This window comes from Colias philodice, chromosome 6 (assembly GCF_061535455.1).
Source record: "Colias philodice isolate Cphi_HAF_F1 chromosome 6, ilColPhil1 Martin Lab GWU primary, whole genome shotgun sequence".
NCBI lineage: Eukaryota > Metazoa > Arthropoda > Insecta > Lepidoptera > Pieridae > Colias > Colias philodice.
Window position 1 is genome coordinate 12,081,457 of NC_143091.1, and position 24,653 is coordinate 12,106,109.

Here is a 24,653-nt window from a genome sequence, read left to right on the forward strand (position 1 = left end):
ATCACCATTTTAAAAATAAATTGACATTGACAGGTCCAGATCCGGAGTGCGATAAAAAGTGCGCGAACCAAGGCTGGTGTAACAGCGAAAAGATATGTCAGTGTCCAGACGGTTACATGGGGCAACACTGTCGTACTGCGCTGTGTTACCCGCAGTGCATGAATGGCGGGAACTGTACCGCGCCAGGCGTGTGTTCCTGCCCCCCTGGTTATCAAGGACGCCATTGTGAAGGAGGTATTTTACTTTACTGTTTTTATTTTAGTATATTTAGTTACCTAGCCTCAATAAATTTATTTTTAAAAGGTAACACCATCAACGGATTTCAAATTTGGAATCCTGCTGCATATGAAACTTATAAGACAATTGCCGCATTTTATATCAAATGTATTTTCATTTTTCGGTAGGTCATCTCAAAACGAATCTGTTTTTTTCGCCATCTGGACTCTAATGAATTTACTTTCCGCTTTGTTTATGTATACTATTTTTCTTATTGTTGTTGTTATTACTTTTTTATCATTTCCTTTGTTTAGTAATAATTTAAGATACGTGAGCCATTTATAAATACATATTTCATTATCTTTGTTATTATTTACAATTTACATAGTATATGAGGTAAGGCCTTGGCCTTTCAGCGTTTGATAGTTTATCACTACATTGTGATAACTCGTAAATACAATATCTGTATTATGTATCAACTTCGCTCTCCTGGTTACGGGATAAAAGTATCACGAGATAGTTTTCCCTCATTCCCCATTTAAGAGGTGATTCCAGATTTCTACTAGATTTGATGATAGGGAGAACTAGTACAGATAGTCATTACATTTGGCAAATTAACTCTTTATTACTAAAACTATTTACAAAAATATCAATTCGTTAAAACTAGCAATAATACTCATATCTTCTTCGATATAGCGATCGCGACTTTACACCCGGTTTTAATAACTTCAGTCAGTGCTTGGTAGAAGGGTGCCTGTTCGGCTCCATGGTCGATTCCTGTATCATGATGCTCCTGTTCTTCATCACGGAACTTTGTGATCGTCTCTAGGATCTCCTTGTCGATGTTTGGGTCCTCCATGAGTGTTCTGAGCTGGTCATTGTAGTGGTCTACTATGACGGTTTCCACGGCCACAGTGCAGGCCATAGCTGCTTCTTTGCCTAGTAAAGCTGTGCCTGAAATAATAGTGTATAATTTTTAGAAGAAATGAAGTACACTCATGTCTATATAGTTTTTTTTTTTTTTCGAATTAGGATGGAAACATTAAACTTACACGGTAAGAGCTAACAAAATCAGGTTCAGCTCTACAAAATCGATATTAATAAACAGTCAAGCAAAAATAATGCATTATTTTTGAATCGAGCGCAACAGAAGTCCTTAAGGTGAAATGAGACCCAAAACAGACGTTTGAAGCGCACGGAGAATTGATTTTTTTCTTCAAAAACTTTGAAATTGATTTTTTTTATTTATCGATTTATTTAATTGAAGAGTTTGTTTAGTGACGTTTGGGAACCGAAACACGATTGACAAAATTTGCCTCGATAGAAAACGTTAATTGAAGAGTTTGTTTAGTGACGTTTGGGAACGGAAACACGATTGACAAAATTTGCCTCGATAGAAAAACGTTGTGAAGTTGCCCAAAAATTAAACGGAGAATCAATTTCATTTGGACAATAGTAAAGTAATATCAATGAAACTTTATCCACATCCACTTCCATTCAATTGTTGAGGGACGTATGGGATTAGATTTTTCAATTAATACATCAGTACTTAATTAAAAAAAAAAAAAAATATAAATTATGAGCAAAAAATTGCGCGCAGGCCGGTCGCTTTCGCCGTTCCGCCTCCTTTTAGTCGACGCCAAGAGAGCAGTCTACAACTTTTTCGCGCGGTGCGGTTGTCTACTCATAAACATGGTGAATTTTGGTGGCCAAAACATTGATGGTGAGAACATTAGGAAGAAAATGTTGCGAAGGCAGATGACATCTAATTGACTACAAAATATTTCTTACCTGCACCAAGCGCAAATCCAGCTACATTCCATAGCGGCATCATCACAGTGGGCCTAACTCGATACTTGGAGATCAGCTCTTCGAACTTCTCCCTGTGTTTCTTCTCCTGTTCCCACATGTGTTGGATCAGAGGTCCCTCTTTGCTAGTACCCAGAACGGCCATTTGTCCCGCGTATATACGATCCGCTCCTAACTCCCCTGCGTGATCTACTCGGATTATCTCATCTAGCTGTAATAGAAGACTGATTTTAAGTAAAAACTTAAATATATACTATAAAGTTTGTACTATAGTGTATTACACTTTGACACGTAAAAATAAAGATTTAGGTCAGGAATCAAGATCATAGGCACTGCTTTTCCGATTAATTACTGGATTGAGGTATTCATGCAAATAAAATAAAAAATTTCATCGTTACTTAAACATGCACAAAGTATTTCTACTGAAAATGTTATGTATGTACGATAAAGAGACTTGTACTTACATGTGGATTTTTTCTCCAAGCAGATGAGTGGGCTTGTCGCACATGACGTAACATTGGCGGCGGTCGGAACATTTTCTAAGGAGAAATAAATATATTTTCTTATAGTTTAGTATGAAATGTGTTTAATTAACGAAGATATAAGATTTCCAGTTGTGATTAATTATTACAATACCTACGTGATTTTTGTTTCAGGTATTTGTTCACAAAAGTGCTTAAATGGCGGAAAATGTATACAGAAGGACACGTGCGAATGTCCAAAGGGATATTATGGATTGCGGTGCGAATTTTGTGAGTATAGTTTTATTGATTTTCTAAAATCTAAACAACTTTAACTACATAATACATTTAATATGACTTGGCAACAGACGAGTTTTAAATCGATTTTTCAGCATATAAACTACTTTTCGAGGCGGTCGCGATGTAGTCTACTTGATAAGTTGAAAATGGCGTAAACTAGAGATAAGGCTCTTAAAAATACGTGCGATAGCTCATTTGATTCGGAATGACGTCTAGAAAAATGTATCGGAAATGTTTATTAGCACACAAAAAATTGCAAAAGTTATAGGCAAATTAAGTTTCAAAAAAATAGGTATTTCGTTTATTGTTAATAACTCCGAAATTATTAACATTTCAGAAATTTTGAAAAAAGATTCTTAAAGAGGAGGAAATTTCCAACGAAAATCTTCCGACTCCCGGAATTCTATCTCCATTATTTATAATTTTAATTTAACGCTGAAAATAGCCCTCCGCGCGGCATTTTTAGTTAGCGCGCGCGGCTTCAAAACCGAGCACGTCACACTAATTATTTTTTTTAAGGTATTAAATATTAATTTAAAAAATTAAAAAAATTATGGTGTATTCCGAACACTTCAAAGAATTTGCTCCCGTTGGAAATTTTACTTAAAGTTAATTTTTCAACAAATTAGACAAATGTTAACTAACGAAATTTTTTCGAACTTCCGTCCTTATTGCACATTAAAAAAAATGTTTAAATCATTGTCGGTAAAATTTTTCACTTCGTGGAGCCCTTCATATAAATATACTTAACAAGATCGCGCCATAAAAGTTTAAAAAATGTTAATACTTTGTTTATAATAATTTTTTCAAGTTAACAAAAAACTAGAAATTTCTAGTTTTTTGATCAATTTACTTAACTTGAAAAAATTATTATAAACAAAGTAATAAAATTTTTTAAACTTTTATGGCGCGATCTTGTTAAGTATATTTATATGAAGGGCTCCACGAAGTGAAAAATTTTACCGACAATGATTTAAACATTTTTTTTAATGTGCAATAAGGACGGAAGTTCGAAAAAATTTCGTTAAGTAAATTGATCAAAAAACTAGAAATTTCTAGTTTTTTGTTAACTTGAAAAAATTATTATAAACAAAGTATTAACATTTTTTAAACTTTTATGGCGCGATCTTGTTAAGTATATTTATATGAAGGGCTCCACGAAGTGAAAAATTTTACCGACAATGATTTAAACATTTTTTTTAATGTGCAATAAGGACGGAAGTTCGAAAAAATTTCGTTAGTTAACATTTGTCTAATTTGTTGAAAAATTAACTTTAAGTAAAATTTCCAACGGGAGCAAATTCTTTGAAGTGTTCGGAATACACCATAATTTTTTTAATTTTTTAAATTAATATTTAATACCTTAAAAAAAATAATTAGTGTGACGTGCTCGGTTTTGAAGCCGCGCGCGCTAACTAAAAATGCCGCGCGGAGGGCTATTTTCAGCGTTAAATTAAAATTATAAATAATGGAGATAGAATTCCGGGAGTCGGAAGATTTTCGTTGGAAATTTCCTCCTCTTTAAGAATCTTTTTTCAAAATTTCTGAAATGTTAATAATTTCGGAGTTATTAACAATAAACGAAATACCTATTTTTTTGAAACTTAATTTGCCTATAACTTTTGCAATTTTTTGTGTGCTAATAAACATTTCCGATACATTTTTCTAGACGTCATTCCGAATCAAATGAGCTATCGCACGTATTTTTAAGAGCCTTATCTCTAATTTACGCCATTTTCAACTTATCAAGTAGACTAATGGTTTGGAGGTTCTTATTTGGTATGCTTAAATATGACAATCTACACGTTTGAATTACTATGTATTCGTTCATTTCAAAACGTGTCTTCTTTAAATTACAATCTTTCTCAACTGTTGTCCCGAAACATCTATATACACGAATATTGTTTCCAGCAAAATGCGTGATCCCCTGCCTGAACGGGGGCCGCTGCAAGGGGGTGAACAAGTGCCGCTGTCCCGCCGGGTTGGGGGGCAACCACTGCGAGGTGGGGCGGCGCGGGGGGGAGTGCGTGCGCGCGTGTCGTCACGGCGTGTGTCGCGGGGGCGCGTGTCTGTGCGAGCCGGGCTGGCGGGGGCGGTACTGTCATCGGACTTATGGTGAGAGTTATAATATGGTGTAAGACGCATCCTTGGCTTTTGACGGGACAACGCCTAATAATTCGATAAAGCCGGTTGCACGCACGAAAAAACATGACTGATGCGGCGTTACCTCGCTCTGAGGCGTTCCATGTAAGGCTTGAAGTGCAAGCGAGAGCGCGGAACGAGCGACAAAGAAGCACAATCGGACGTGGTCACGTTCAACTATCGTGCGTAAACCGACTTTACAGACAACCAATTTTTTATAGTGGGGAAGTCTAAGTATCCTAGGTCTGTGTTTGCGAAGCAGTTAACGCTACGCACACACATGCACAATAGAAGCAGCAAATTTTCAAGTTTTCGAGTTGCTACAAGGCGGTATTGGACTGCTGAAGAAGGTATGGAAATTGTGCAATGGTAGACATAATTTTGTGACAGTGAGAATTTGCAAGCTGGCCTGGTGGGGATGTTACTGCCTTAAAGTTCTCACAAAGACGCAATTTTTCAATATTCACATGTGGAAGCTTCAATATTCACATGTGGAAGAAAATTGTCAAATGGCCCCAATTTGTAATTGGCCAAATGGCCCCAATTTGTAATTTATCTTCCAATTCGTCATTTGGCCTATTATTTGGATATAACAAATTCATTAGATAACTATACCCAACATTTTTAGCAAAGATTATTATTAAATTTTATTAAGAAATGGATGATGATAATGAAGGAGATGATATTTTGTAAAATACTAGCTAATTGTCTGTATAGAAAGTTACATCAGTAATCAGCACACTATGTTTTTTATTTTACAGGTTCATCAGAAGAATCCGGAGAATACAAGAGGCCTCGATGAGAGAAAGCAATGAAACTTAATATATATATACTTAAATACCTTGTGATTTAATTAAGAAATTTTATATCATACAAAGTGTAATAATATTAGTCATTTAGTTTTTAAGCTAGCATATTATGTATAGAATAAATACTATTAATTTTATCAGACAATAAATAATTTAATATTTGTATTAATTTATTTCTCACTACCTGTTGTTTTAGTATGTAACTTCATATTAAAATCTTAGAGCTTTTAAAATATAAGATTGGTTAATTATTCTCCTATTTCAACAGGTAATTTACCACCTGCTTGTCCAGTGAAATGAAAAGTTTGGAAATACATCTACTTCCTTGCTATATAAAAATTAATGTTTGAAGAATATATTAGTAGATAATAATTTTTCAACTTGACAAAATTCGAATAGGGCGGCAAAATAAAAAAGGAATCATCAAATAAAAAAGGAATCATCAAAATCATTTTACCCAGTCAAAAGTTCTGAGGTAACAAATACAACATACATTAATTGCATTCAGACCCACCTTATATTTCTAAAGTCATATAAAAAACAGGAATTTGCTGATTTGATTTTATAATTTCATAATATTGCTCAATATTTTTGGAGAAGAAATACTTGCCAAATCACCACTACGATTGTTATATTATAAAAAGGAGAAAATACTTTTTAATTATACAAAAACCGTACCCCAACTGTTTAAGTATAAGGTCGCTCGAGAATCGATAAACATATTATTATAACCTCAAAGTAAATAGCTGTGAATTTAACTTAACTTATAGGTTGCTTTCCAATCTGTATTGTTATTTATAACCACAAAACCTTTCAAACTAACATATATAAAACGTAAAGGGCATCTTTTCTACTAGGGCATGACTAGGGTAGAATTTCTTATTTCATCACAAATCTTCGAATATTAAAAAAATAACAAACATATAATTATATACTTACGGTTGTTTTTTCTTCAGGTTAAGACACAAGTTCCTATTAATTTAACACTACCTATTTAAGTTGTTTTTCATGAAATTTTAATGATATTGGATTTATTTTTAAATATTGACAATCCAGAAAATATCCAGCAAATGTTTACAATTTTAGCTGTCAAAACTAGTTCTTGAAAATTGGGATAGATTGCGCTACTGTATGACATGATCAATGTTTTCCAAAATAAACTCGGAATGGAATTTTTCTCATTGCCAAGCTCCTATGGCCTAAATAAATTTTAACTAGAAATTTCAACGACTAAAATCGGTAAGTTTCCCTGAAAAAGTTAGTCCTATTCGTAGCAAATTATAAAATAAAAGTTTAACCCCCCGCAGAGCGAGGGGCAATTTCCCTTTCCAATGCGAAAAGAAAATTGTACCGCGCAGGCTCGTACAAAATGGCGTCCTCAAGATATGAAGTGTACAATGTTAACATATCGCGTTTACCGATCGATATCAATGGAGGACTCGCGTTTTTCGGTGATCCCTGTTCACTCCTCCAATTTTGTGATTTTAGTGTCCAGTTGAGAGAAAAAGTCTTGAAAGGTGTCGTTTTGAAGCAGTTACATCACTGTGATCTTCGGGAGCTTCAAATTGGAGTGCAAAATGTCTTTCAAATCACGCAGGTGCGTACGCAGTCGTAGTCTTTCTATTCTATCTGGGCCTGCTCGAACGCGCTACCCCTTCATGATGGCCATTCATTTGGGTTTATCCTTTACGCCGCCGCAAAAGAGTTTATGTCATTCGTCTTCAAAGTTGACCCGGTGCGACCGGTTATGGGGAAATGCATCTAAACAAAACATAAAACAAAATGCATTATGACACCATGGCGAAACATTATTATGCTCGTTTAGGCACACTAAGTCAAGCTATTAGGATTCATTCATCGCTAATTTTGTTTGAAAAACATAAGCCTATGACAAATAAATTGATTATAAAGCGTTAAATGTTATAATTTCGTCAATATTCCTAGATAATTTAGTTTCTCTTTTCTCTAGTAGTAGGACAGTTTGAGTATTGATTTTTCCAATTGGACTAGTAGTTTACACAATAGGTCGACTTGGTAAATTCTTCTGTTTTACCTACTTATCTTTTAATATTGTATTTAATTCTATATAGTCGTGTTTTACTCTTTAAGTACTTATGAAAGATAAATGTACATTTTTTATTTCAAGAAAAGGAAAGACTTAGAAGTTAGAAAATGTCAAAGGTCAAATAGGTAGGTGTAGAACTGAAACCTGACATTATAGGTTGATTTCAGTACAAATTCAGAGAGTATTTAATTAATTAGCAAGGTTACAATTTCTTAACAATCATCTAATAAATTATAATTATTATAGTATTTTAGTAAGAATAAGCATTTCTATCAAAGATTATCATGGCAATGGAGCAATCCATAAATATTGATTTTGGAGATTTTGACATAATTATTTCATGTTGTTCTAATAACATTTTACTTTGAATTCAAATCTTGGTTTTAGCATTATTCCTACCTTATTAGAACTGTTATGTTATGAATTATTGATTAATCCATCAGTCCCCGGAATCACAGACACAATAGATAATCTATTGTGTCGCGCCCCGATCGGGGCGCTCAGTGGTCAATGGGTTAATAGCTAAATAGGTAAACATAATGGCAGTAAGTCATCATAATGAATTTTCAGTACAACCAGAAAAATTAAATGAATGAAACATAATATTAAAACCATAATAAAAGCCATATCATTCATTTCAAGCATCTGGGTAAAACTTAAAACCTAATAGATCTGTGTTCCAATTGTGGGCACATAAAATGAGTTGATGATAGCGCAAATTATTATGAGAGGTATTTTGCATACGCTATAAATAAGAGTAAATTGAGTTTAAATAATTTTTAATATCATTTAACTACTTATATTAATTATACATTTTATTTAAAACAAAATGTTACCTATAATTAATGTTTAGTCTTCCTGTTTATTCATTTTCCTTCCTAAAATGCATTTTGAATAATAGTATTATCATATTTCAAGTTTTGTGTCAACTTTTTTAAGAAGTTCTAAGTTCTGTTTGTAGATTTATTGGTCTTAGATCAAATACATTTTATCTGTAAGTAAGTTTTCCATTTGTACAATTAATAAAGTGTTAAATAAATAAATTTGTACCCATTCAAGTTTTGTAATCATGCACAAATACATTATTGTTATTTACAGACTATTCATTATTTATATAGTTAGTTTAGCACTTTTCAATAATAAATTATCAAATTACTAAATTGGCAGCTTTTTAAAGTTTAATATAACATGCAAGTTCTTTCCATTAGTGATGATACAAAACTAATAAGTACATAATTGATTTTTAACCGACTTCAAAAAAAAAGGAGGTTATCAATTCGGTCAGTATTTTTCAAGAATTAAAGTATATCTCCAAAAGTTAGAATAGATAATTTTCTTAAGAACACTTCTTTAGAACTTTTAAATTGTGAAAAATATGGTGAAGCCAATGTTCCATGGAAATAGGTTAGTCAAAGTGCAGCTATAAGTTGACTCAGTAAAAATAAGGTTTACACACAAAAGATATAACAATAGAACAATTTATTTACCAGACTCTAAACCGCGGTTGAGTCTCACAGCTATCCTGGTGGAAGTATAACTAACTGAAGAGTGCAAGTTAAAGAGGCCCAATGGTCCTAGAGAACAAGAGGGACGACGACTCTGACAACAACATGAACTCGGCAGTCAGCACCGAGTCCATGGACATGGCTGAGGAGGTTGGTCTTGAAATTAATTTATAATAAAGTATAGTGTATAAGCTAATTGTCGAGATGGCAATGTTGATAAACACATCATCTGATGGTTTATCAACGATATTTGATGCCAATATAAATATTAAAAGATTTTTATAATAAAAGAAAGACTTTGTGGACTTTATGATACAGGCATAAATAAATGTGAAGTATTTCCTTTTCAATATATGAATCTAATACTATAATAGTATTAAGAAGAGTATGTAATAGAATTACCAAAAGCATTGACAAAAATAGCCACTTAATAATTTAATTGTAATAATCCATCAATACAATATGTTGAAATGGCGTATATTAAGTCTGAAGATTGTGTAATGTATGCTTTATGGCTGTAAGTATATATTAGGTGCCAACTAAGTTAATTGTAGCTGTTAAATTATGAGACTAGACTGTTTATTAACTATTGTTTATTGGCTGTATGATATCCCACTGAACAGTTATAACATTTAATGAAATGTCTGGCTGATATGCAGGCTGTATTCATAAAGATAATTTAAAAAGAAATGCCGATTCTTCTTTCTTTTACGTTCATAAATTGGCTGGAAATTGATTGCCATATTTTTGACATGTTAGGACATTCGTTAAAATAAAGATGGACAGCCATCTTCCGTCGCGTTTCCTACTCGTGTGTGTACAAAACAAAAAAAAAAATACAAAAGATAATCATCCGTACGCGGCATCCAGCCAGACTATGACACGTCGTACGGTGCGCAGGACATGTCGCAGGCGGACGGGTGCGGGCTGAGCGGCGGCTCGGAGGACGACGAGGAGTGCGCGTCCTCGCCCGCCGGCTCCGCGTACGAGGACGCCGGTGACGTCATCAAGAGCGCCATGAGCGATGAGGTCACCAAGCAGCTGGCGGCGGCCGGTGAGTGCTGACTGCTGATAGTTGATAGGTGTTCAGATCAAAGACCTCCATGGAGGTGATCTTTGCGTTCGATATAGCCGTTGATTTAGTCAAGAGCGCCATGAGTGATAAGGTCACCAAGCAGCTGGCGGAGGCTGGTGAGTATTAATAGTCGATAAGTATTCATGCCAACAGCCTCCAGGGCTTTTGCTCTAGTGATTATTGCACGCCTCATAAGCGAAGCGTTGAGGTGGGTACTACTGTCACTTCGCGCAAAACATCTGATTTTTCAAACTTAAAATGTCTTTATGTATCATACATTGCACTTGTAAGATAATACATACACACACATATTAAGAAAAAACACTATTTTTAACGTTCATGATATTTTTGATGTCATTTTTGTTATTTAAACTAGTTAAAAAACAGTTTAAAAAAGTTCTGTCTTGGACGTCCGTGTGTCTGTATGTGCGGATCCTTTTTCTTGTTAACACGATAGCGACCGAAATACTTTACTAATCGAGTCTTTTTTTTTCTCTTACGCTTGAGTATGCTCAGGAATAGAAACCTTTCATTTTTCAGGGTCTGATTCGATGTGGTTTAATTGTTATTAAATAAACAAAAATAATAATTAATAAATATTTATTAAAAAAAAATTATGAGGCGTGCACTTTTGGATTTTCCAAATTATTTATTAGATCCTGCAGGATCCTGACCAACACTACTAGGTAGACATAAATACACAGAATTTTTATTCATACACTAGTTCTGCTTATAATGGACGCACCTAGCGTGTTTCTTACAATCACTGCAGTCTACTTAACTTTCAGGAGAATCTATGGTGGGTAGTTTCGTTGTTTCGAATCTCCTATTTTAAATTTATTCTCAAATATGCTTCCTTTCACTATTTTAAGAAATGATAATTTTATTTTGCTAGTAGGTTGTGTCAATGTTACTTCTGAAAACCAATAAATCGCTTTTTGTTAAAGAGAAGCAAATTTAATGCAAACAATATTTCAGGGCCCGTCGGTATGGCAGCAGCGGCCGCCATAGCATCTTCCAAAAAACGCAAACGGCCGCACTCGTTTGAAACCAACCCGTCAGTCAGAAAACGTCATCAGAATAGACTTCTTAGGAAACTGAGGGTAAGTGGAGAAAATTTCTAAAAAGTCCCAAAAAAAACGAATACCATCATCAAATAAATCCTAATCCGCATTCAAAACAGGCTAGGCGCTAATTCAATAATTTAAAGTTAAAAAAATAATGTCCCCATTAAAGTAGCAACGACCTCGTCGTGAACTTGTGCTGTAGGGTGAATATTTGAACATTGTTTGGGCGAATCGATACCCTTCCGTGCGAGGGGCGGTAATCACATTAGTTTTATTGTGTCACGGTCATAGACTGAATATATTTGGCATGATCTACGATATTAGCGAATAGTTCGTTTTTTGAAAACTAGATACATAAATTATCTCTTTGAAAATATTTTTTATTTTCAGAATTTGTTTGAATTCTTTGTTTTAGAAGTGAAACTTTTCTTTGAGTTGATATGCTTAACTTTCGAACGCACCTATGTTTACCACCAGGCGAGGCGAGTAAAATAAAATAAAAATTATTCATTAAATAATTTATCAATTTCAATAAGGAAAAATGTATCGCCATTGAGTGTGTATACGGAATATTGACATCTAATTATAGGTTCATTTATGAAATTATAGTTCAAACTAATAATATCATAATGAAGAAAAATGTTCGAGCCAAATAAAAGTTTTTCTATCTCTGTCAAGAATCGATAATTTTATATCATATTATTCAACTTCACGCATTATGAATACGTATAATTAATAACCATTTAACCAACTACCAAACGATATATGACTATTTCCTTAGCAATAATAAGCATTCATCCAACAGCAAACGATAGAAGAGTTCGCGACACGCGTGGGCCAGCAGGCCGTCGTACTAGTGGCCACTCCGGGCAAGCCGAACACGTCGTACCGCGTGTTCGGCGCCAAGCCGCTGGAGGACGTCGTGCGCAACCTGCGCTGCATGATCATGGAGGAGCTGGAGAACGCGCTCGCTCAGCAGGTGACACATACATGCGTAGATTGTTCACACGTATATGTGTATTTGGCTATTATGTATGTATAACATACACGCACACGAATACAAGAACGTATACACATAGACACGTAACTGCGTTGACATGCCACAACATTTACATTCACAATGTTATTACACATGCACATGACCGGAACTTATACGACGAATGTAAGACGAATAAAATTACAGATATAAATTATAGAAATAGGCTGCATGATGACCTAGTGATAAGTTTAAATAATTAAAAACATATATGGATTCTCGGAAAAGTTGTCGACCTCCCAATACTAAATTCCACGGAAGTAATGGTAAAAGAAGGAAATGTAAAAGTAGAATTATTCCTTCTTCTTTTTCTCATGTAATTTGAGAGTAATTTTATCTCTTAGGTGTAATTCGTTTCTTAAAAAATAAAATAAATAACTTGTTCAAAATGAAATTTTATTTCTAAAATCATTCGTTTTCCACTGCACATTAATAGTAAGTAAACTAAAAAAAAATGGTTGCCTGTAAAGTCGGTTTTACGGGCGAAGATTTTACGTGACAACGATCATAGTTGAGTGGGAGAGAGACGCAAGGCATTCGGCGGGCCTCTCTCTCGTTCGGTGATTCATCGTAACGTTACCGAGCGTTACACTTTTTCATAAGTGACTCCCAGCCGCAACCTAATTTAAGACGTTGTCACGTCAAAATTACAATTAAAAAATTGATACCCAAGTAAATTCTTTTATTTTGATATTTGGGAGAAGTTTTGTCTTGTGTGCGGTGGAAACCGGGAGTCGCCCTATGGAACGAATACAGAGAAGAGATATTAGTTAAATACAAACTATAACCTATAATAATAAGTGACCGAAGTGCTCAGCGCATATTTGTTACTTGACTATCAAATACGCATATTTAATTCCACCGGTTGTCAAGCCCACCGTATTCCACGTATATCTCCTCTTTGTAAGTACTCCGTGCACTGTGCGTTCTGCGCATGCGCACGAGTGGCGCGCGTGCGAGTGCACATGCGCACGTACGCCGGTGCGTATGTGCGCGTGTGCACTCGTCCCCGGGCACTCGGCGAAATAACTGTTCAGTTCGGGCTGGGCTCGGGCCCGCAGGCGCCGCCGCCGCCGCAGGAGGACCCGTCGCTGTTCGAGCTGCCGCCGCTCATCATCGACGGCATCCCCACGCCCGTCGAGAAGATGACGCAGGCCCAGCTGAGGGCCTTCATACCGCTCATGCTCAAGTACTCCATGGGTGAGTGCCACAGACAATTGACAATACGTGTACCATAGCATAACGTGAATTCATAATAACAATTATAGCATTTGTTGAACGTTGAATTAATGAAACCTTTTTGTCAATAGCAATGACGAATGTCTCGTTTGCTAATTAAATTGTTTTATAATTTTAGTTATTATATTATTTAATTAAAAGTTATAATTATAAATTATAATCTTTTTTGGAAAGAAAATTCGCTACAGTAAAATGCTATAAAATAGCATTATTATATCTTACATTTCAATATCAATATGCACAATTGATCTTTAATTTACTCTTGTACACAAACTCTTATATAAATATCTATACATATATTTTTGTGTGCAGTGCGAGGCAAGCCGGGTTGGGGACGTGAATCCACACGGCCGCCGTGGTGGCCCAAGGACCTGCCGTGGGCCAACGTGCGCATGGACGCACGGTCCGAGGATGAGAAGCAAAAGGTACGTGTTGTATCTTCAACGTCTTTAGAAATAATGTAAATGTTGTCAAATATGACAGTAACAAATTTTTGATTTGGAGAAATAAAGCCTGATTTGTCTCGAGGAATCAGAGCTAGCAGTGGTATAATGTACATGGGAATAATTAGATTGTGAGGTTTTAGATGGCTTCATTATGATCTCATTTATTGTTTACCCTAATATACCAAAACTCATATAATTAATAGAGTAAACGTAGATAATTTAATTGTATTTGTATTTTTATTAAGTACAGTAGCTGTATCCTCTCGTTACCCAAAAAAATCGATTTTCTGTCTTAAAATCTTACAAAAACTGTATGTATGTATCCGCAGATGTCGTGGACGCACGCGCTGCGGCAGATAGTGATCAACTGCTACAAGTACCACGGGCGTGAGGACCTGCTGCCCGCCTTCACGGACGATGACGATGATAAGCACCACCAGAGGGCGCTGTCGCCTGCGGTATGTTTATACACACATACACGCATAGACCCGCATGACATGTGTAGACACATTAACGTACTTACACACATAAGCCCGCACATACTCATACAATAAATATAATTTATAATGTGTTTTCGAAAATGACAAAATATATAATTGTTTTAATAAAAACTACAGGTCGGAACACATGTTTAAGACATGCATTCAACTGATTCAACACCATCTAAATCTCGAATCATGTAATTTCATCCAAATCACCACTGTGAACATAGAAGTATACACTCACAATATTTATTCTTAATATTTCGTACTTTTTACATAATTTTAATTAATAATGTAAATGTTTTCTTTGTTTCTGCATTCATTCAAAAATTGGATTGCTGCCTGGATTTTGGTAACATGTTGTATTATTATCGATGTATTTTTATGGATATCAACTATTCATGTTTTGCAACCTTTTATTAAAATATGATCCGGAACAAATCAAAATTTGACTATGTTGCACTATTATGTCAACGAACTTGATCATTATCGACTAAAATGATGCCTGTGAAACTTTTATTGTTTCGCTTGTACCTGCATAAAAAATCCCACCACAAAAAAAATATTCCCAATGTTTATAAAAAACAGTCATCCCAATGCATGCCTAGCGGCAGTTGCAACTCTGGCGGGTCGAGCAAGCACGGGCAGCAGGCGGTGCTGACGTCACAGCAAGTGTGCATCGATCAGATGACGCTAGCTGATGTTGATGTACGTTTCGGATCTTTTTGGGGGCGTTAGGTTGCCGCGAACGGTTTAGGGTCCTGTTTATGTTGTTGTTGTTGTTGTAGTTGTCCCGGTTTAGGTTGACGCCCGTAGCTCGTTGTTGCTACTTTATGGGTCGAGCAAGCAAGCAAGACTTTGGGGGTGCTAGGTTGCCCCGTGCGACTTTAGATTCTTAGGTTGCCGCGCTTGTTTGTGGTGGTTAGATAGCGGAACACGTATTTGCTCGTGTGTTATAGATCGAGCAAGCATGGCAAGTTACAATTTTGTGGGATTTGGGATCTGGCAGGTGTTAGGTTTCCGCATGTGGTTTCAGATCCTATGTGATTTATATTTTAACAATGTTATAAAAGAAATCTTCTAACCTTAAGTAAATGTTTGTCTCTATTCAAACGAATTGCCAAAAAATAGCAAGTTTTTGGTAATTCTCATTTATGTAATCCATCTTATATATATATTGAATTCTGCATATTATAATGTATATTAATGAATAACGTATACATTTATAACATCCAGATGTCGCAATACGCCCCAGCGGTGCTGCAAACGATCACGAACCCGGACGGCTCGGTGTCGCTGATCCAGGTGGACCCCAACAGCCCGATCATCACGCTGCCCGACGGGACCACCGCGCAAGTCGTATGTGTTTGTATTTTTCGCTATTTATGACTTTGACAGAACTTTTGACTTAATTTTTTGTGTATTGGGGATTTTTTTTAATTTATTACGGACAAATTATTAGTTACATATGGATAAATTTAATTTGCAAAGTTTCATGTTTAAGAGAATTTGGTGTTATCTACAAAAAATTTTCATTGCTTTTAATAAGACTCGACGAGGTTGTTAACATTGTATGGTAAATTTTAACTATCTGGAGAAAATGTTGGATGTATTACTAAAAAATTTAATGTATTATGTATGTTTCAAACAGGCCTTAAATAAAACTAGAATTATTTATGAAATGCTATTACAACTAGTATACTTATTACAAGACTTGCATGATGCAAAAATAATGAAAGGTTATAATAACATGGCACTAAAGGAATGCGCTATCATCAGCGATTGACGTTCCCGTGCGACGCGCCGAGTCACCGATGTTTTAGTGATCTTTTTTGTTCCTTGACCCCCGTTTCCATGACTTTTTGTGTGTGTGTACTCGTTTTCATCTTTAATTATTTATTAATGTTGCTTATGTAAATATATGTGTGTGTACAGATCCAAAGTACAGAAGGCGGTGCGGTAGTGAGTGGAGTGCCGGTGAGTGGGCTGGACGGCGAGGGCGTGGCCGTGGACCTGAACGAGGCCGGCCTCAACTCCGACACGCAGATCATACTCACCACGGACGACGGCCACGGTGAGTGCGGGCAGACAGACAGACAGATAGCATATTTATATACAGATAGCATTTTTTTACCACTTGTATGTTTGTACGAAATTGTTTGTAATAAATAATTATTATTTTCCAGGCTATCCCGTGTCCGTGTCGGGCGTGATAACAGTTCCCGTATCTGCGTCTGTCTACCAGTCGATGGTGGCCTCCATGCAGCAGCAGGACGGCGTGTGCGTCGCGCCGCTCGTGCAGGTGCACACACGCGCACGTACACTTACACTTACACCTACACGTACATGTACACCTACACTTACACCTACACGTACATATGGGAGTACACGTGTGCGTAGAAGCGCGGATTTAGATGCGAGCATGTACGCGTCGGGCGCGATACGTGTTAAAGTTGAGAGTGTTTAGTGGAAAAGGGGGAGGGGGATATTGTTTACAATAGTTATAGGGCTTTATTGTGTTGTAGAATGAATAGGTTTCGAGTTAAGTTGGAATTTAGTATCAGACTTGTAACGCACGTTCACATGTACGTATATATGGGAGTAAACACGTACAGGGGCGTACACGTGTACGTACGTGATTAGATGCGAGCGTGTACGCGTCGGGCGCGATACGCGTTAAAGTTGAGAGTGTTTAATAGAGAAAGAGGGAGGATAGTGTTTATGACACTAAATAGCGCTTTATTAAGAGCGTATACGCACTATGCGGGTAGCCGCATTGCGGGTAGCCGTCCGGCTGACCGCAAGCACAATTATGTACGTAATATTCATTTCTATGCGCACTGCGATGCGGCTACCGCAGACCGCACAGTGCGCATAGAAATGAATATTACGTACATAATTGTGCTTGCGGTCAGCCGGACGGCTACCCGCAATGCGGCTACCCGCATAGTGCGTATACGCTCTAAGATAAACACTATGTATAGGATAGAAATTTTGGTTTTGATGAAACGTTTTGGTTTCGAGATAACTTGGAATTTAAAGACTTGTAGGAGCGATTAAATTTCTTAGTTAATGTTGGATAATATTCCAACATTAACTAAGAAATTTTTTTTATTACATTATGTATCAGTGAATATTTGTGGGTGAACGTACGTTTGTTTACGACCAAGTGAAATTTTAATTAGGTTTGTGTTTATAAAGTTCATGCATTGATTGATTGCAATTGTGCATTGATAAGTTCACAAGTAAAGTGTGATATAGAGGGGTATATGAGTCGGTCTCATAAGATTTCGAATAATCGATCATAAGATCTTTATGCACTTTTGCGTATTTGCGTTGCGTGCGAGTGTATTCAACATTTTTGCACACTTAAATACGAGTTATAAATTATATTCGACTACAACGAATTTTTGCATTTAAAAGAAACTTATATAAAATGAACTTCAAAATACGATTAAAAAGCGAATGAGCGAATGAATATAAAAAATAGAGTATTTTAACCAAAGGTGTAATTATAAATCTAGTCACCAGACGCAATTTAATTTTAGGTGATTCCTTTAATTTGTGACTAAGTAAAGAACTTGGTGCATATTATTTAGAATAATTGCGCTATTTTTAAATGCATGTTGTTTTTAGATAGGAATAATTTAGTTTTGTTGGCTTCTCAGTAGATAGATAAATACAATATGTTTTTAAATGTTTGTCATTCCTAAAAATTACTTAATATATTGTTTCTCATTTTAATAACCAAATACCAAATAGTTATTTGAAAACTTGATCTCACGCGTGATAGTGCCAAAAACTTAGGCATATAGGACTTTTAAATTCTTCTTAACTTAAAGCGGTACATTGTACACTTTACATAAAAATACTTTATTTACATGAAATGAATTTGTCATAATGTTATTTACACATATTGTTAAGTTTTCATAATTAAGTTGAGCACTATTTTAAATTTTTGCAAGTGAAATTTGTTTTTTTTTTATTGTGCTATGATTGTAAGATTTTATTTTTTTGTTTGCATGTGATAAGTGTATTTTTATATGACCCAGGCTTGTTTGTAAAACACGCATTCATTTTGTGAAAATTAATTTTCCAGTTGTTATTTTTAGTTTTCTAAAAGTTAAAGTTGTTTCTAATTTTATGCTTTGCCGTTTCTTAATAGTTGTTTATTGACAAATTAATGTTTTAGTTTTTATTTGATTGTGAAAAACAGCATTAATATTCACGAAGGACTATAAGCTTAACAGTGATATTTGTAATGCATAATAACTATTAAAAATAGAGGAAATCTATTTAGTGTAATTAGATAAATTACCTTCGTGGATAAATGCTAAATGTCCAGTTTTAAGTATTTCGCCAGTGAGTGTTGCTTGAAGTGTTCTTGTGTGTGGAGATGAAGATAATGTTAAATAATATAAACTTGTTTTTTCCATAAAAAGAAACTGATCAAAACTTCAAATTAACACTTGAATAATAACAAACGAACATTTTGCTTTAAGGGTGACATGTTAATTATAAAAAAAGCATGTCTAAAAGATTTAAAATTTTATCTTCATCTCTATGCACGCTAGTAAATTGTGAATATTTTGTTTATTTTTTTAAGTTAACATAGAGTTTATTTTTTGCGTTGTTTGTTTTGTGCGTTTGGAATATTGTTGGTGATACGTTAAAAATATATATTTACGTATTAACGTTACTTTATTTACATATATAATATATGTGCCATATATTAAAAAGAGTATTTATTCACCAAAGATTTTTCATTGTTAGTACTAACTTGATTTTTATAGAATTCACAAACAATATTCTAATTACATCGCTAGTAGATAGATATTCACTATTAAAGCTGTGATTGTGTTATATTTTTGTTTTATTTGATGTGTTTTTTTTATTTTATTTTTTATCTGTGAGTTGTTGATTGCACGCGCTCGTTTTCGTCGTCAGGTGTGTATTGTTTTTGTATTCTTAGCTTTAAATTATGTTTTGATGATTATTATTATTATTTAACAAATGTTTTTTTTTTTTTTTTTAATATGTTTTATATATTTATATTATGAAGAGGAAAGGTATGATTTTAATTAGCATGTATGAGGCCAATTCAAATACATATATGTTACTTCCTCCATACTACAACAATACTTATCAAATGAATTTATTTGCAACGTTCATACTTATTATATTGAAACAAACAAGTATTTACTCTTGATAATAATAATAATAATACGGGCATTTCTCCGCAACTCGACGTCAAGCGCCTATTTTGCGTGAGAGAGGGAGGTGGGGGAAACCAGCTAAAATTGAAACCACCCGAGCTCCTCCATGAAGCCAAGCAGCTTGTGAGGGCTGCCAAAGGCTTCGGGGAGGGACCCGGGAGACCCCAGGTGTCTTGCCCTGTACTCCGCAACCCCCTTACATTCCATGATGACGTGGGCTGCCGTTTCCTCGGTCTCCATGCATGCTCTGTAGCGGACTGTCTGTGATCCCTAGATTGAAGAGATGTTTGTTAAAGGGGCCGTGCCCTGTGAGGGTCCCTGTTATTACGCGTAGTTGCACTCTACGTAGGTTGAGAAGCCGACGTGCAATTTACTCTTGATAATATAAGTATGTATATTTTTTCCTTGTTACATTTGCAACATGGCAATCTGTGTGTGCAAAAGAAATTTTTTGAAGAGTTGTAGTCGTAGCAAGTTCTTTCACAATTATATACTACTAGCTGCGCCCCGCGGTTTCACCCGCGTGGCTCCGCTTCTGTTGGTCTTAGTGTGAAGATGTATCTACCACCGAAAGAATTTTTCAAATCGGACCATTAGTTCCTGAGATTAGCGCGTTCAAACAAACAAACTTTTCAGCTTTATAATATTGGTATAAAATATAACGGGTGATTTTTTAAGAGGTATAGGATTTGATTTTCAAAAAAAACACAAAAAACTTGAAAATGTTGATGTAATCTATAATGGAATTGATAAAACGATCAATATAATTTAATGTTTGAAGATGATTTCATGCAAATGATGGCCACGGCTCCGGTTTAGATGGCCCATTCGCATTTCGGCACACTCTCTACAACATATCGGCCGGTATATCACGAATACTTAAATGCTTCAATATTGGCTACCAGTGCGTCAATCGTTGCTGGTTTATCCCTGTAGGCATAAGAAATAGTCCAAAGACGTTTGATCACGCGATCTAGGCGGCCAATCGACGGGCCCAAAACGTGAGATAAACTGTTTATTTTTATTTATTTATTTATTAAAAAGGTTCATCACCAGTTGTTACATATGTATCATTCACGTAAAACAGTAACATAGGATTTACACATTATTATGCACAACTATTACAGATGAACACTACATTCACAAAGATTAATAATAAAATTAGGCGATATCTTCTTCTATACACAATATATCTATACAATTAAACAGAAAAGAAATGTGTGTGCTCTTATCATTAAAGAGTTCTGATTAATTACAACAGGCAATATAAAAGTTATTAGGTACATTAAATATTTCATCTATATATTACGGAAATAAAGACAATTATATTTGAATTTGAAAAAGAATTAAGTCTTAATGTTAAGCATTGCTTTCCGAAACTTATAGAGGGAGTCTGAGAAAATATCCACTGAGTTGCTATATTTATTGTGTAAGGTGCATAGTCTAGGGAGGTGCATAGTCTGTTCGCCGAAGACGGCTCTCAATTGGGCTATTGTTTCGCGTGCCGTGTGGTATGTGGCACCGTCTTTTTGAAACCACGTGTGAGGCATGTCCAATTCTTCCATTTTGGGCAAAAAAAAATAAAATCGCCAATCGATGAAGTGCATCGCGCACTTCTTAACCGACTTCACACTCTCTTAACCGAGCATGCATTTTGATAGTAAAATTCAATAATTTGCAAGCGTTGTTCGTTCGTAAGTCGATTCATGGTTAAATTATAGACCAAACTGAACAAGTTTGATAAAGACACAAGACACGATTCACGCGTGATCTATCAAAAACAGTATTGCCAAAAAGAAACCAGCAAAAAAATCACCCTTTAGATTAATAACTCAGGCCCCGGAACCACAGATACAATAGAAAATCTATTGTGTCTGGGACCGATCGGGCCGCTTGGGGCTCGATGGGTTAAAGCGGGTTAGAAGAGGGACACTGTTTATTGTCCCCCAAAAAGCGTAAATAGCAATAGATAATGCGTAGACGGCGCAGGTGGAGCAGAACGGCGAGGCGCTGGAGGCGATCTCGATGGGCGGCGGCGTGGCGCAGGTCGTGCTGCAGGGCGGCGGCGACGCGCAGGTGCTGCAGGTGCTCAGCCTCAAGGACGCCACCGTGCTCACTAAGGCGATGGTGAGTGATAATGTTAGAGAAAAGAAAAAAATTATGCGGAGGACCGTATCCTATTCCTTCAAAAAAAAATTCCTGTGTACCTTTCGTCAATTAATATCCCTTTTTTTAATGTTGGCAATCCATTATTAGAAGTGTAAGATATGCAAACTGACCTAACGCCTTTGCAAATGTTCATGGGTGGTGGTAGCGCTTACCATCAAGCGCCCCAGCAGCTAAAATCCTTTACCGATAACATAAAAAGAGTATCGAAGATGATTTTTATTATGGCTATTGAATAGAATTAATAAATAATAACTGATACAGTAAAACAAGCCTTTCCCCTAATCATGTAATCAATAATAGCAGCAGACACGGCACAATAACGCAGTATAGCAAATGACATTCCAGCAGCAGCAGGTGAAGTCGGAGCGCGAGGCGGTGGTCGCGGACTCCTAGCTGCTGGGCCTCGTGGCGGACGAGCAGCAGCCGCCCGCCGGGGAGCCGCAGGGTGCAGACTAGCCACACCGCCACAGATAACACATACACGTTGACAGTGACACATGACAGGTGACAGTGACACTGACAGGTGACACATGGCAGGTTTTCAGGCGGGTGCGTACGAACATTTTGTATAGACACTTGTTTACGTGTTTTAACGATAGACCCCGGTTTGTGACGTTTTCATCATAGAACATAATATTAAGACATTGCATTGTATAAATTTATAAATGTTACACGTAAGGGCGCGTTCCCACCGGGTCGTGACGACAGATAATCGTGTAGTTTTAAGTGTCGTGGCTTATATGTTTAAATGGAGGTGTTCACATTTAGAACGACACAATTTACTGTCGTCTACAACAGTTTTTGCAGTGACGACACTTTGTCGTGACAGTGGGAACGGCAAGCACGACAGTCGTGAAACGATAAAAAAATCGTGGACGGCAACTCTATGTAGACGAACACGTGTTTTCCCTTCCCTCTCGCACCCGCGCGCCCCTCGTGTCTGTACTCGGTTTGCTTTTCCCAACCCAAGCGAACGCAGAGGCGACTAGATTTGTAGCTTGCTGATGATGCGAGCGATCTGAGCGATCCAATGGGAACAGCTAGATACGACAGTCGCTAAACGATAAAAAATGTTGACGACAAACAATCGTTATAATGGGAACAGGTAGAGACTACAGTCGTCGAACGATAAATTAGTCGTTACGACATAGTGGGAACGCGCCCTAACACATGGTTACATGATGTACAGATAAAACAAGAGTTACCGTATGAGATTCTCGAATGACACGAACAATATATAGACCGGGAGATACTGACACAAAATTTCATCTCTGTCATTCATTCATTTCTGTCATTTGTAACAGGATGGCGGTTCTACAGGGGTCTTAGTACGCAATGATAAAAAGAAAAATGATGGTGTGATCGCTGGTATCGGTGGTTTAGTCGCGTGGGCGTTAGCCGAACTCGTCGGAAAAATAGCGAAAGTCAAACGATTTGTAACACAAAAATTTTAGTATTTACCGATAGCCCATAAAAAAGAAGTAGGCGGTAGTGTCATGCCATACTTTTCCGGTGTGACTTACAGCCCGCCATACCGACGCGAATATGTTGATTTAAATAAAACAATTATTCAACCATTTGTACCAGGCTAACTTTTGCACAGGTAACCATCGTCGTGCAGCCATTTACGAAAATCGCCATGCCATACTTTTCGGACGATTCCAAATGGTCGCCATACCGCCGAAAATCTGCAAAAAAAATTTATTTCGCCAAACTTTTTGTACCAGTATTGCATTTGGATTTTTGGAGAGTATTTGATAAAATGTGACCATTATTATATTTGCCATACTTCTAGTAGGGGGAAAAAGTGCTGTCATACTTGAAAAATTAATTTAGTATTAATTTATATAAGTGAAGATTTCCAACACCTAGATCTTTGAAATTTTGTATTTATATTCTTTGATCCTCAAACTTCCAGGAAAAATAAGTGCCATACTGTTACAAATCGTAACGCCCACGCGACTAAGCCGCCAGTACCAGCGTTCACACCATCATTTTTCTTTTTGTCATTGCGTACTAAGAACCCTGTAGAACCGCCATCCTGTTACAAATGACTCGAAATTTTGTGTCAGTATCTCCCGGTCTAATATACCTACTATAAAATTTTTAAACATCTTCCTTATTATATTGTAAATAAATTAGAAACGATTCAATTATTAAACGGCGAAAATAATAGTTACTATTCTTCTCTAGGTCTAGGGTTGCCACGTTTAGGAAAATATGTTGTTAAAATTGTAATACATGTAAAATAAAAAATAGAAGTGAATATACAGCCTTGAAAGGCCATGATGATCTATTTCAGAATAGAAAAATATGCCAAATGAAAACATAAAATGTCTTACTCAGATGTAGATGTTGATGGTCCGATAAAAATAAATTAATCAACACTAAACATGGTTTCAATAAACAATACATATGTGATTTCTCGAATGTAAGTTACAAAAACCACCAAAAACAGATTTTGAACATGATTGTGATGCAAGTTGAGGGTTAGTCACAATATTAACGAGCAAGTTATAAAACGGGCATAGATAATGTTATGAATAAATTGTCCAAGATCTCAGCGATCGACCGCGTCCTCAGGACGCAGACTAGCGTAATTTTTAATTTATTAAT

General features: G+C 36.1%; 3 protein-coding genes across 12 annotated transcripts in view; 2 read left to right on the forward strand and 1 right to left on the reverse strand.

Moving 5' to 3' along the window:
- The window catches only part of LOC149488103 (protein shifted-like), a 21,748-nt gene extending 15,846 nt beyond the window's left edge, over positions 1 to 5,902 (forward strand). For all 3 annotated transcript variants that reach the window (XM_089696920.1, XM_089696923.1, XM_089696921.1), the window contains exons 5-8: positions 34 to 234; positions 2,682 to 2,777; positions 4,698 to 4,901; positions 5,690 to 5,902. In XM_089696920.1, coding sequence (XP_089553046.1) covers positions 34 to 234; positions 2,682 to 2,777; positions 4,698 to 4,901; positions 5,690 to 5,730 — 542 coding nt within the window. In that variant the 3' untranslated portion in view covers positions 5,731 to 5,902. The remainder of the gene's footprint in view (positions 1 to 33; positions 235 to 2,681; positions 2,778 to 4,697; positions 4,902 to 5,689) is intronic.
- On the reverse strand, positions 32 to 7,295 carry Coq7 (ubiquinone biosynthesis protein COQ7, mitochondrial). Of its 2 annotated transcripts, none has more exons than XM_089696941.1 (4): positions 7,156 to 7,295; positions 2,490 to 2,564; positions 2,008 to 2,236; positions 32 to 1,170 (listed from the first exon to the last, which is right to left on the reverse strand). In XM_089696941.1, the coding sequence occupies exons 2-4, from the start codon at positions 2,559 to 2,561 to the stop codon at positions 893 to 895; spliced, it is 579 nt and encodes a 192-aa protein (XP_089553067.1). In that variant the 5' UTR covers positions 2,562 to 2,564; positions 7,156 to 7,295; the 3' UTR covers positions 32 to 892. The 2 variants fall into 2 exon arrangements, with proteins under 2 accessions (XP_089553067.1, XP_089553065.1); XM_089696939.1 differs by lacking the exon at positions 7,156 to 7,295 and adding an exon at positions 6,677 to 6,830.
- ewg (DNA-binding protein Ewg) lies at positions 7,194 to 22,709 on the forward strand. Of its 7 annotated transcripts, XM_089696887.1 has the most exons (14): positions 7,194 to 7,334; positions 9,293 to 9,457; positions 10,208 to 10,361; positions 11,361 to 11,485; positions 12,255 to 12,428; positions 13,523 to 13,685; positions 14,037 to 14,149; positions 14,500 to 14,628; positions 15,241 to 15,360; positions 15,889 to 16,011; positions 16,588 to 16,726; positions 16,839 to 16,954; positions 21,858 to 21,995; positions 22,383 to 22,709. In XM_089696887.1, the coding sequence occupies exons 2-14, from the start codon at positions 9,371 to 9,373 to the stop codon at positions 22,428 to 22,430; spliced, it is 1,629 nt and encodes a 542-aa protein (XP_089553013.1). In that variant the 5' UTR covers positions 7,194 to 7,334; positions 9,293 to 9,370; the 3' UTR covers positions 22,431 to 22,709. The 7 variants fall into 7 exon arrangements, 1 of the variants encoding a protein (XP_089553013.1); XR_016315805.1 differs by lacking the exons at positions 15,241 to 15,360; positions 21,858 to 21,995; positions 22,383 to 22,709 and adding an exon at positions 17,620 to 17,730 and having other exon boundaries at positions 13,547 to 13,685; positions 15,889 to 16,017; positions 16,839 to 17,402; XR_016315800.1 differs by lacking the exons at positions 15,241 to 15,360; positions 21,858 to 21,995; positions 22,383 to 22,709 and adding an exon at positions 17,620 to 17,725 and having other exon boundaries at positions 10,178 to 10,361; positions 15,889 to 16,017; positions 16,839 to 17,402.
- The last annotated feature ends 1,944 nt before the right edge of the window (positions 22,710 to 24,653 follow it).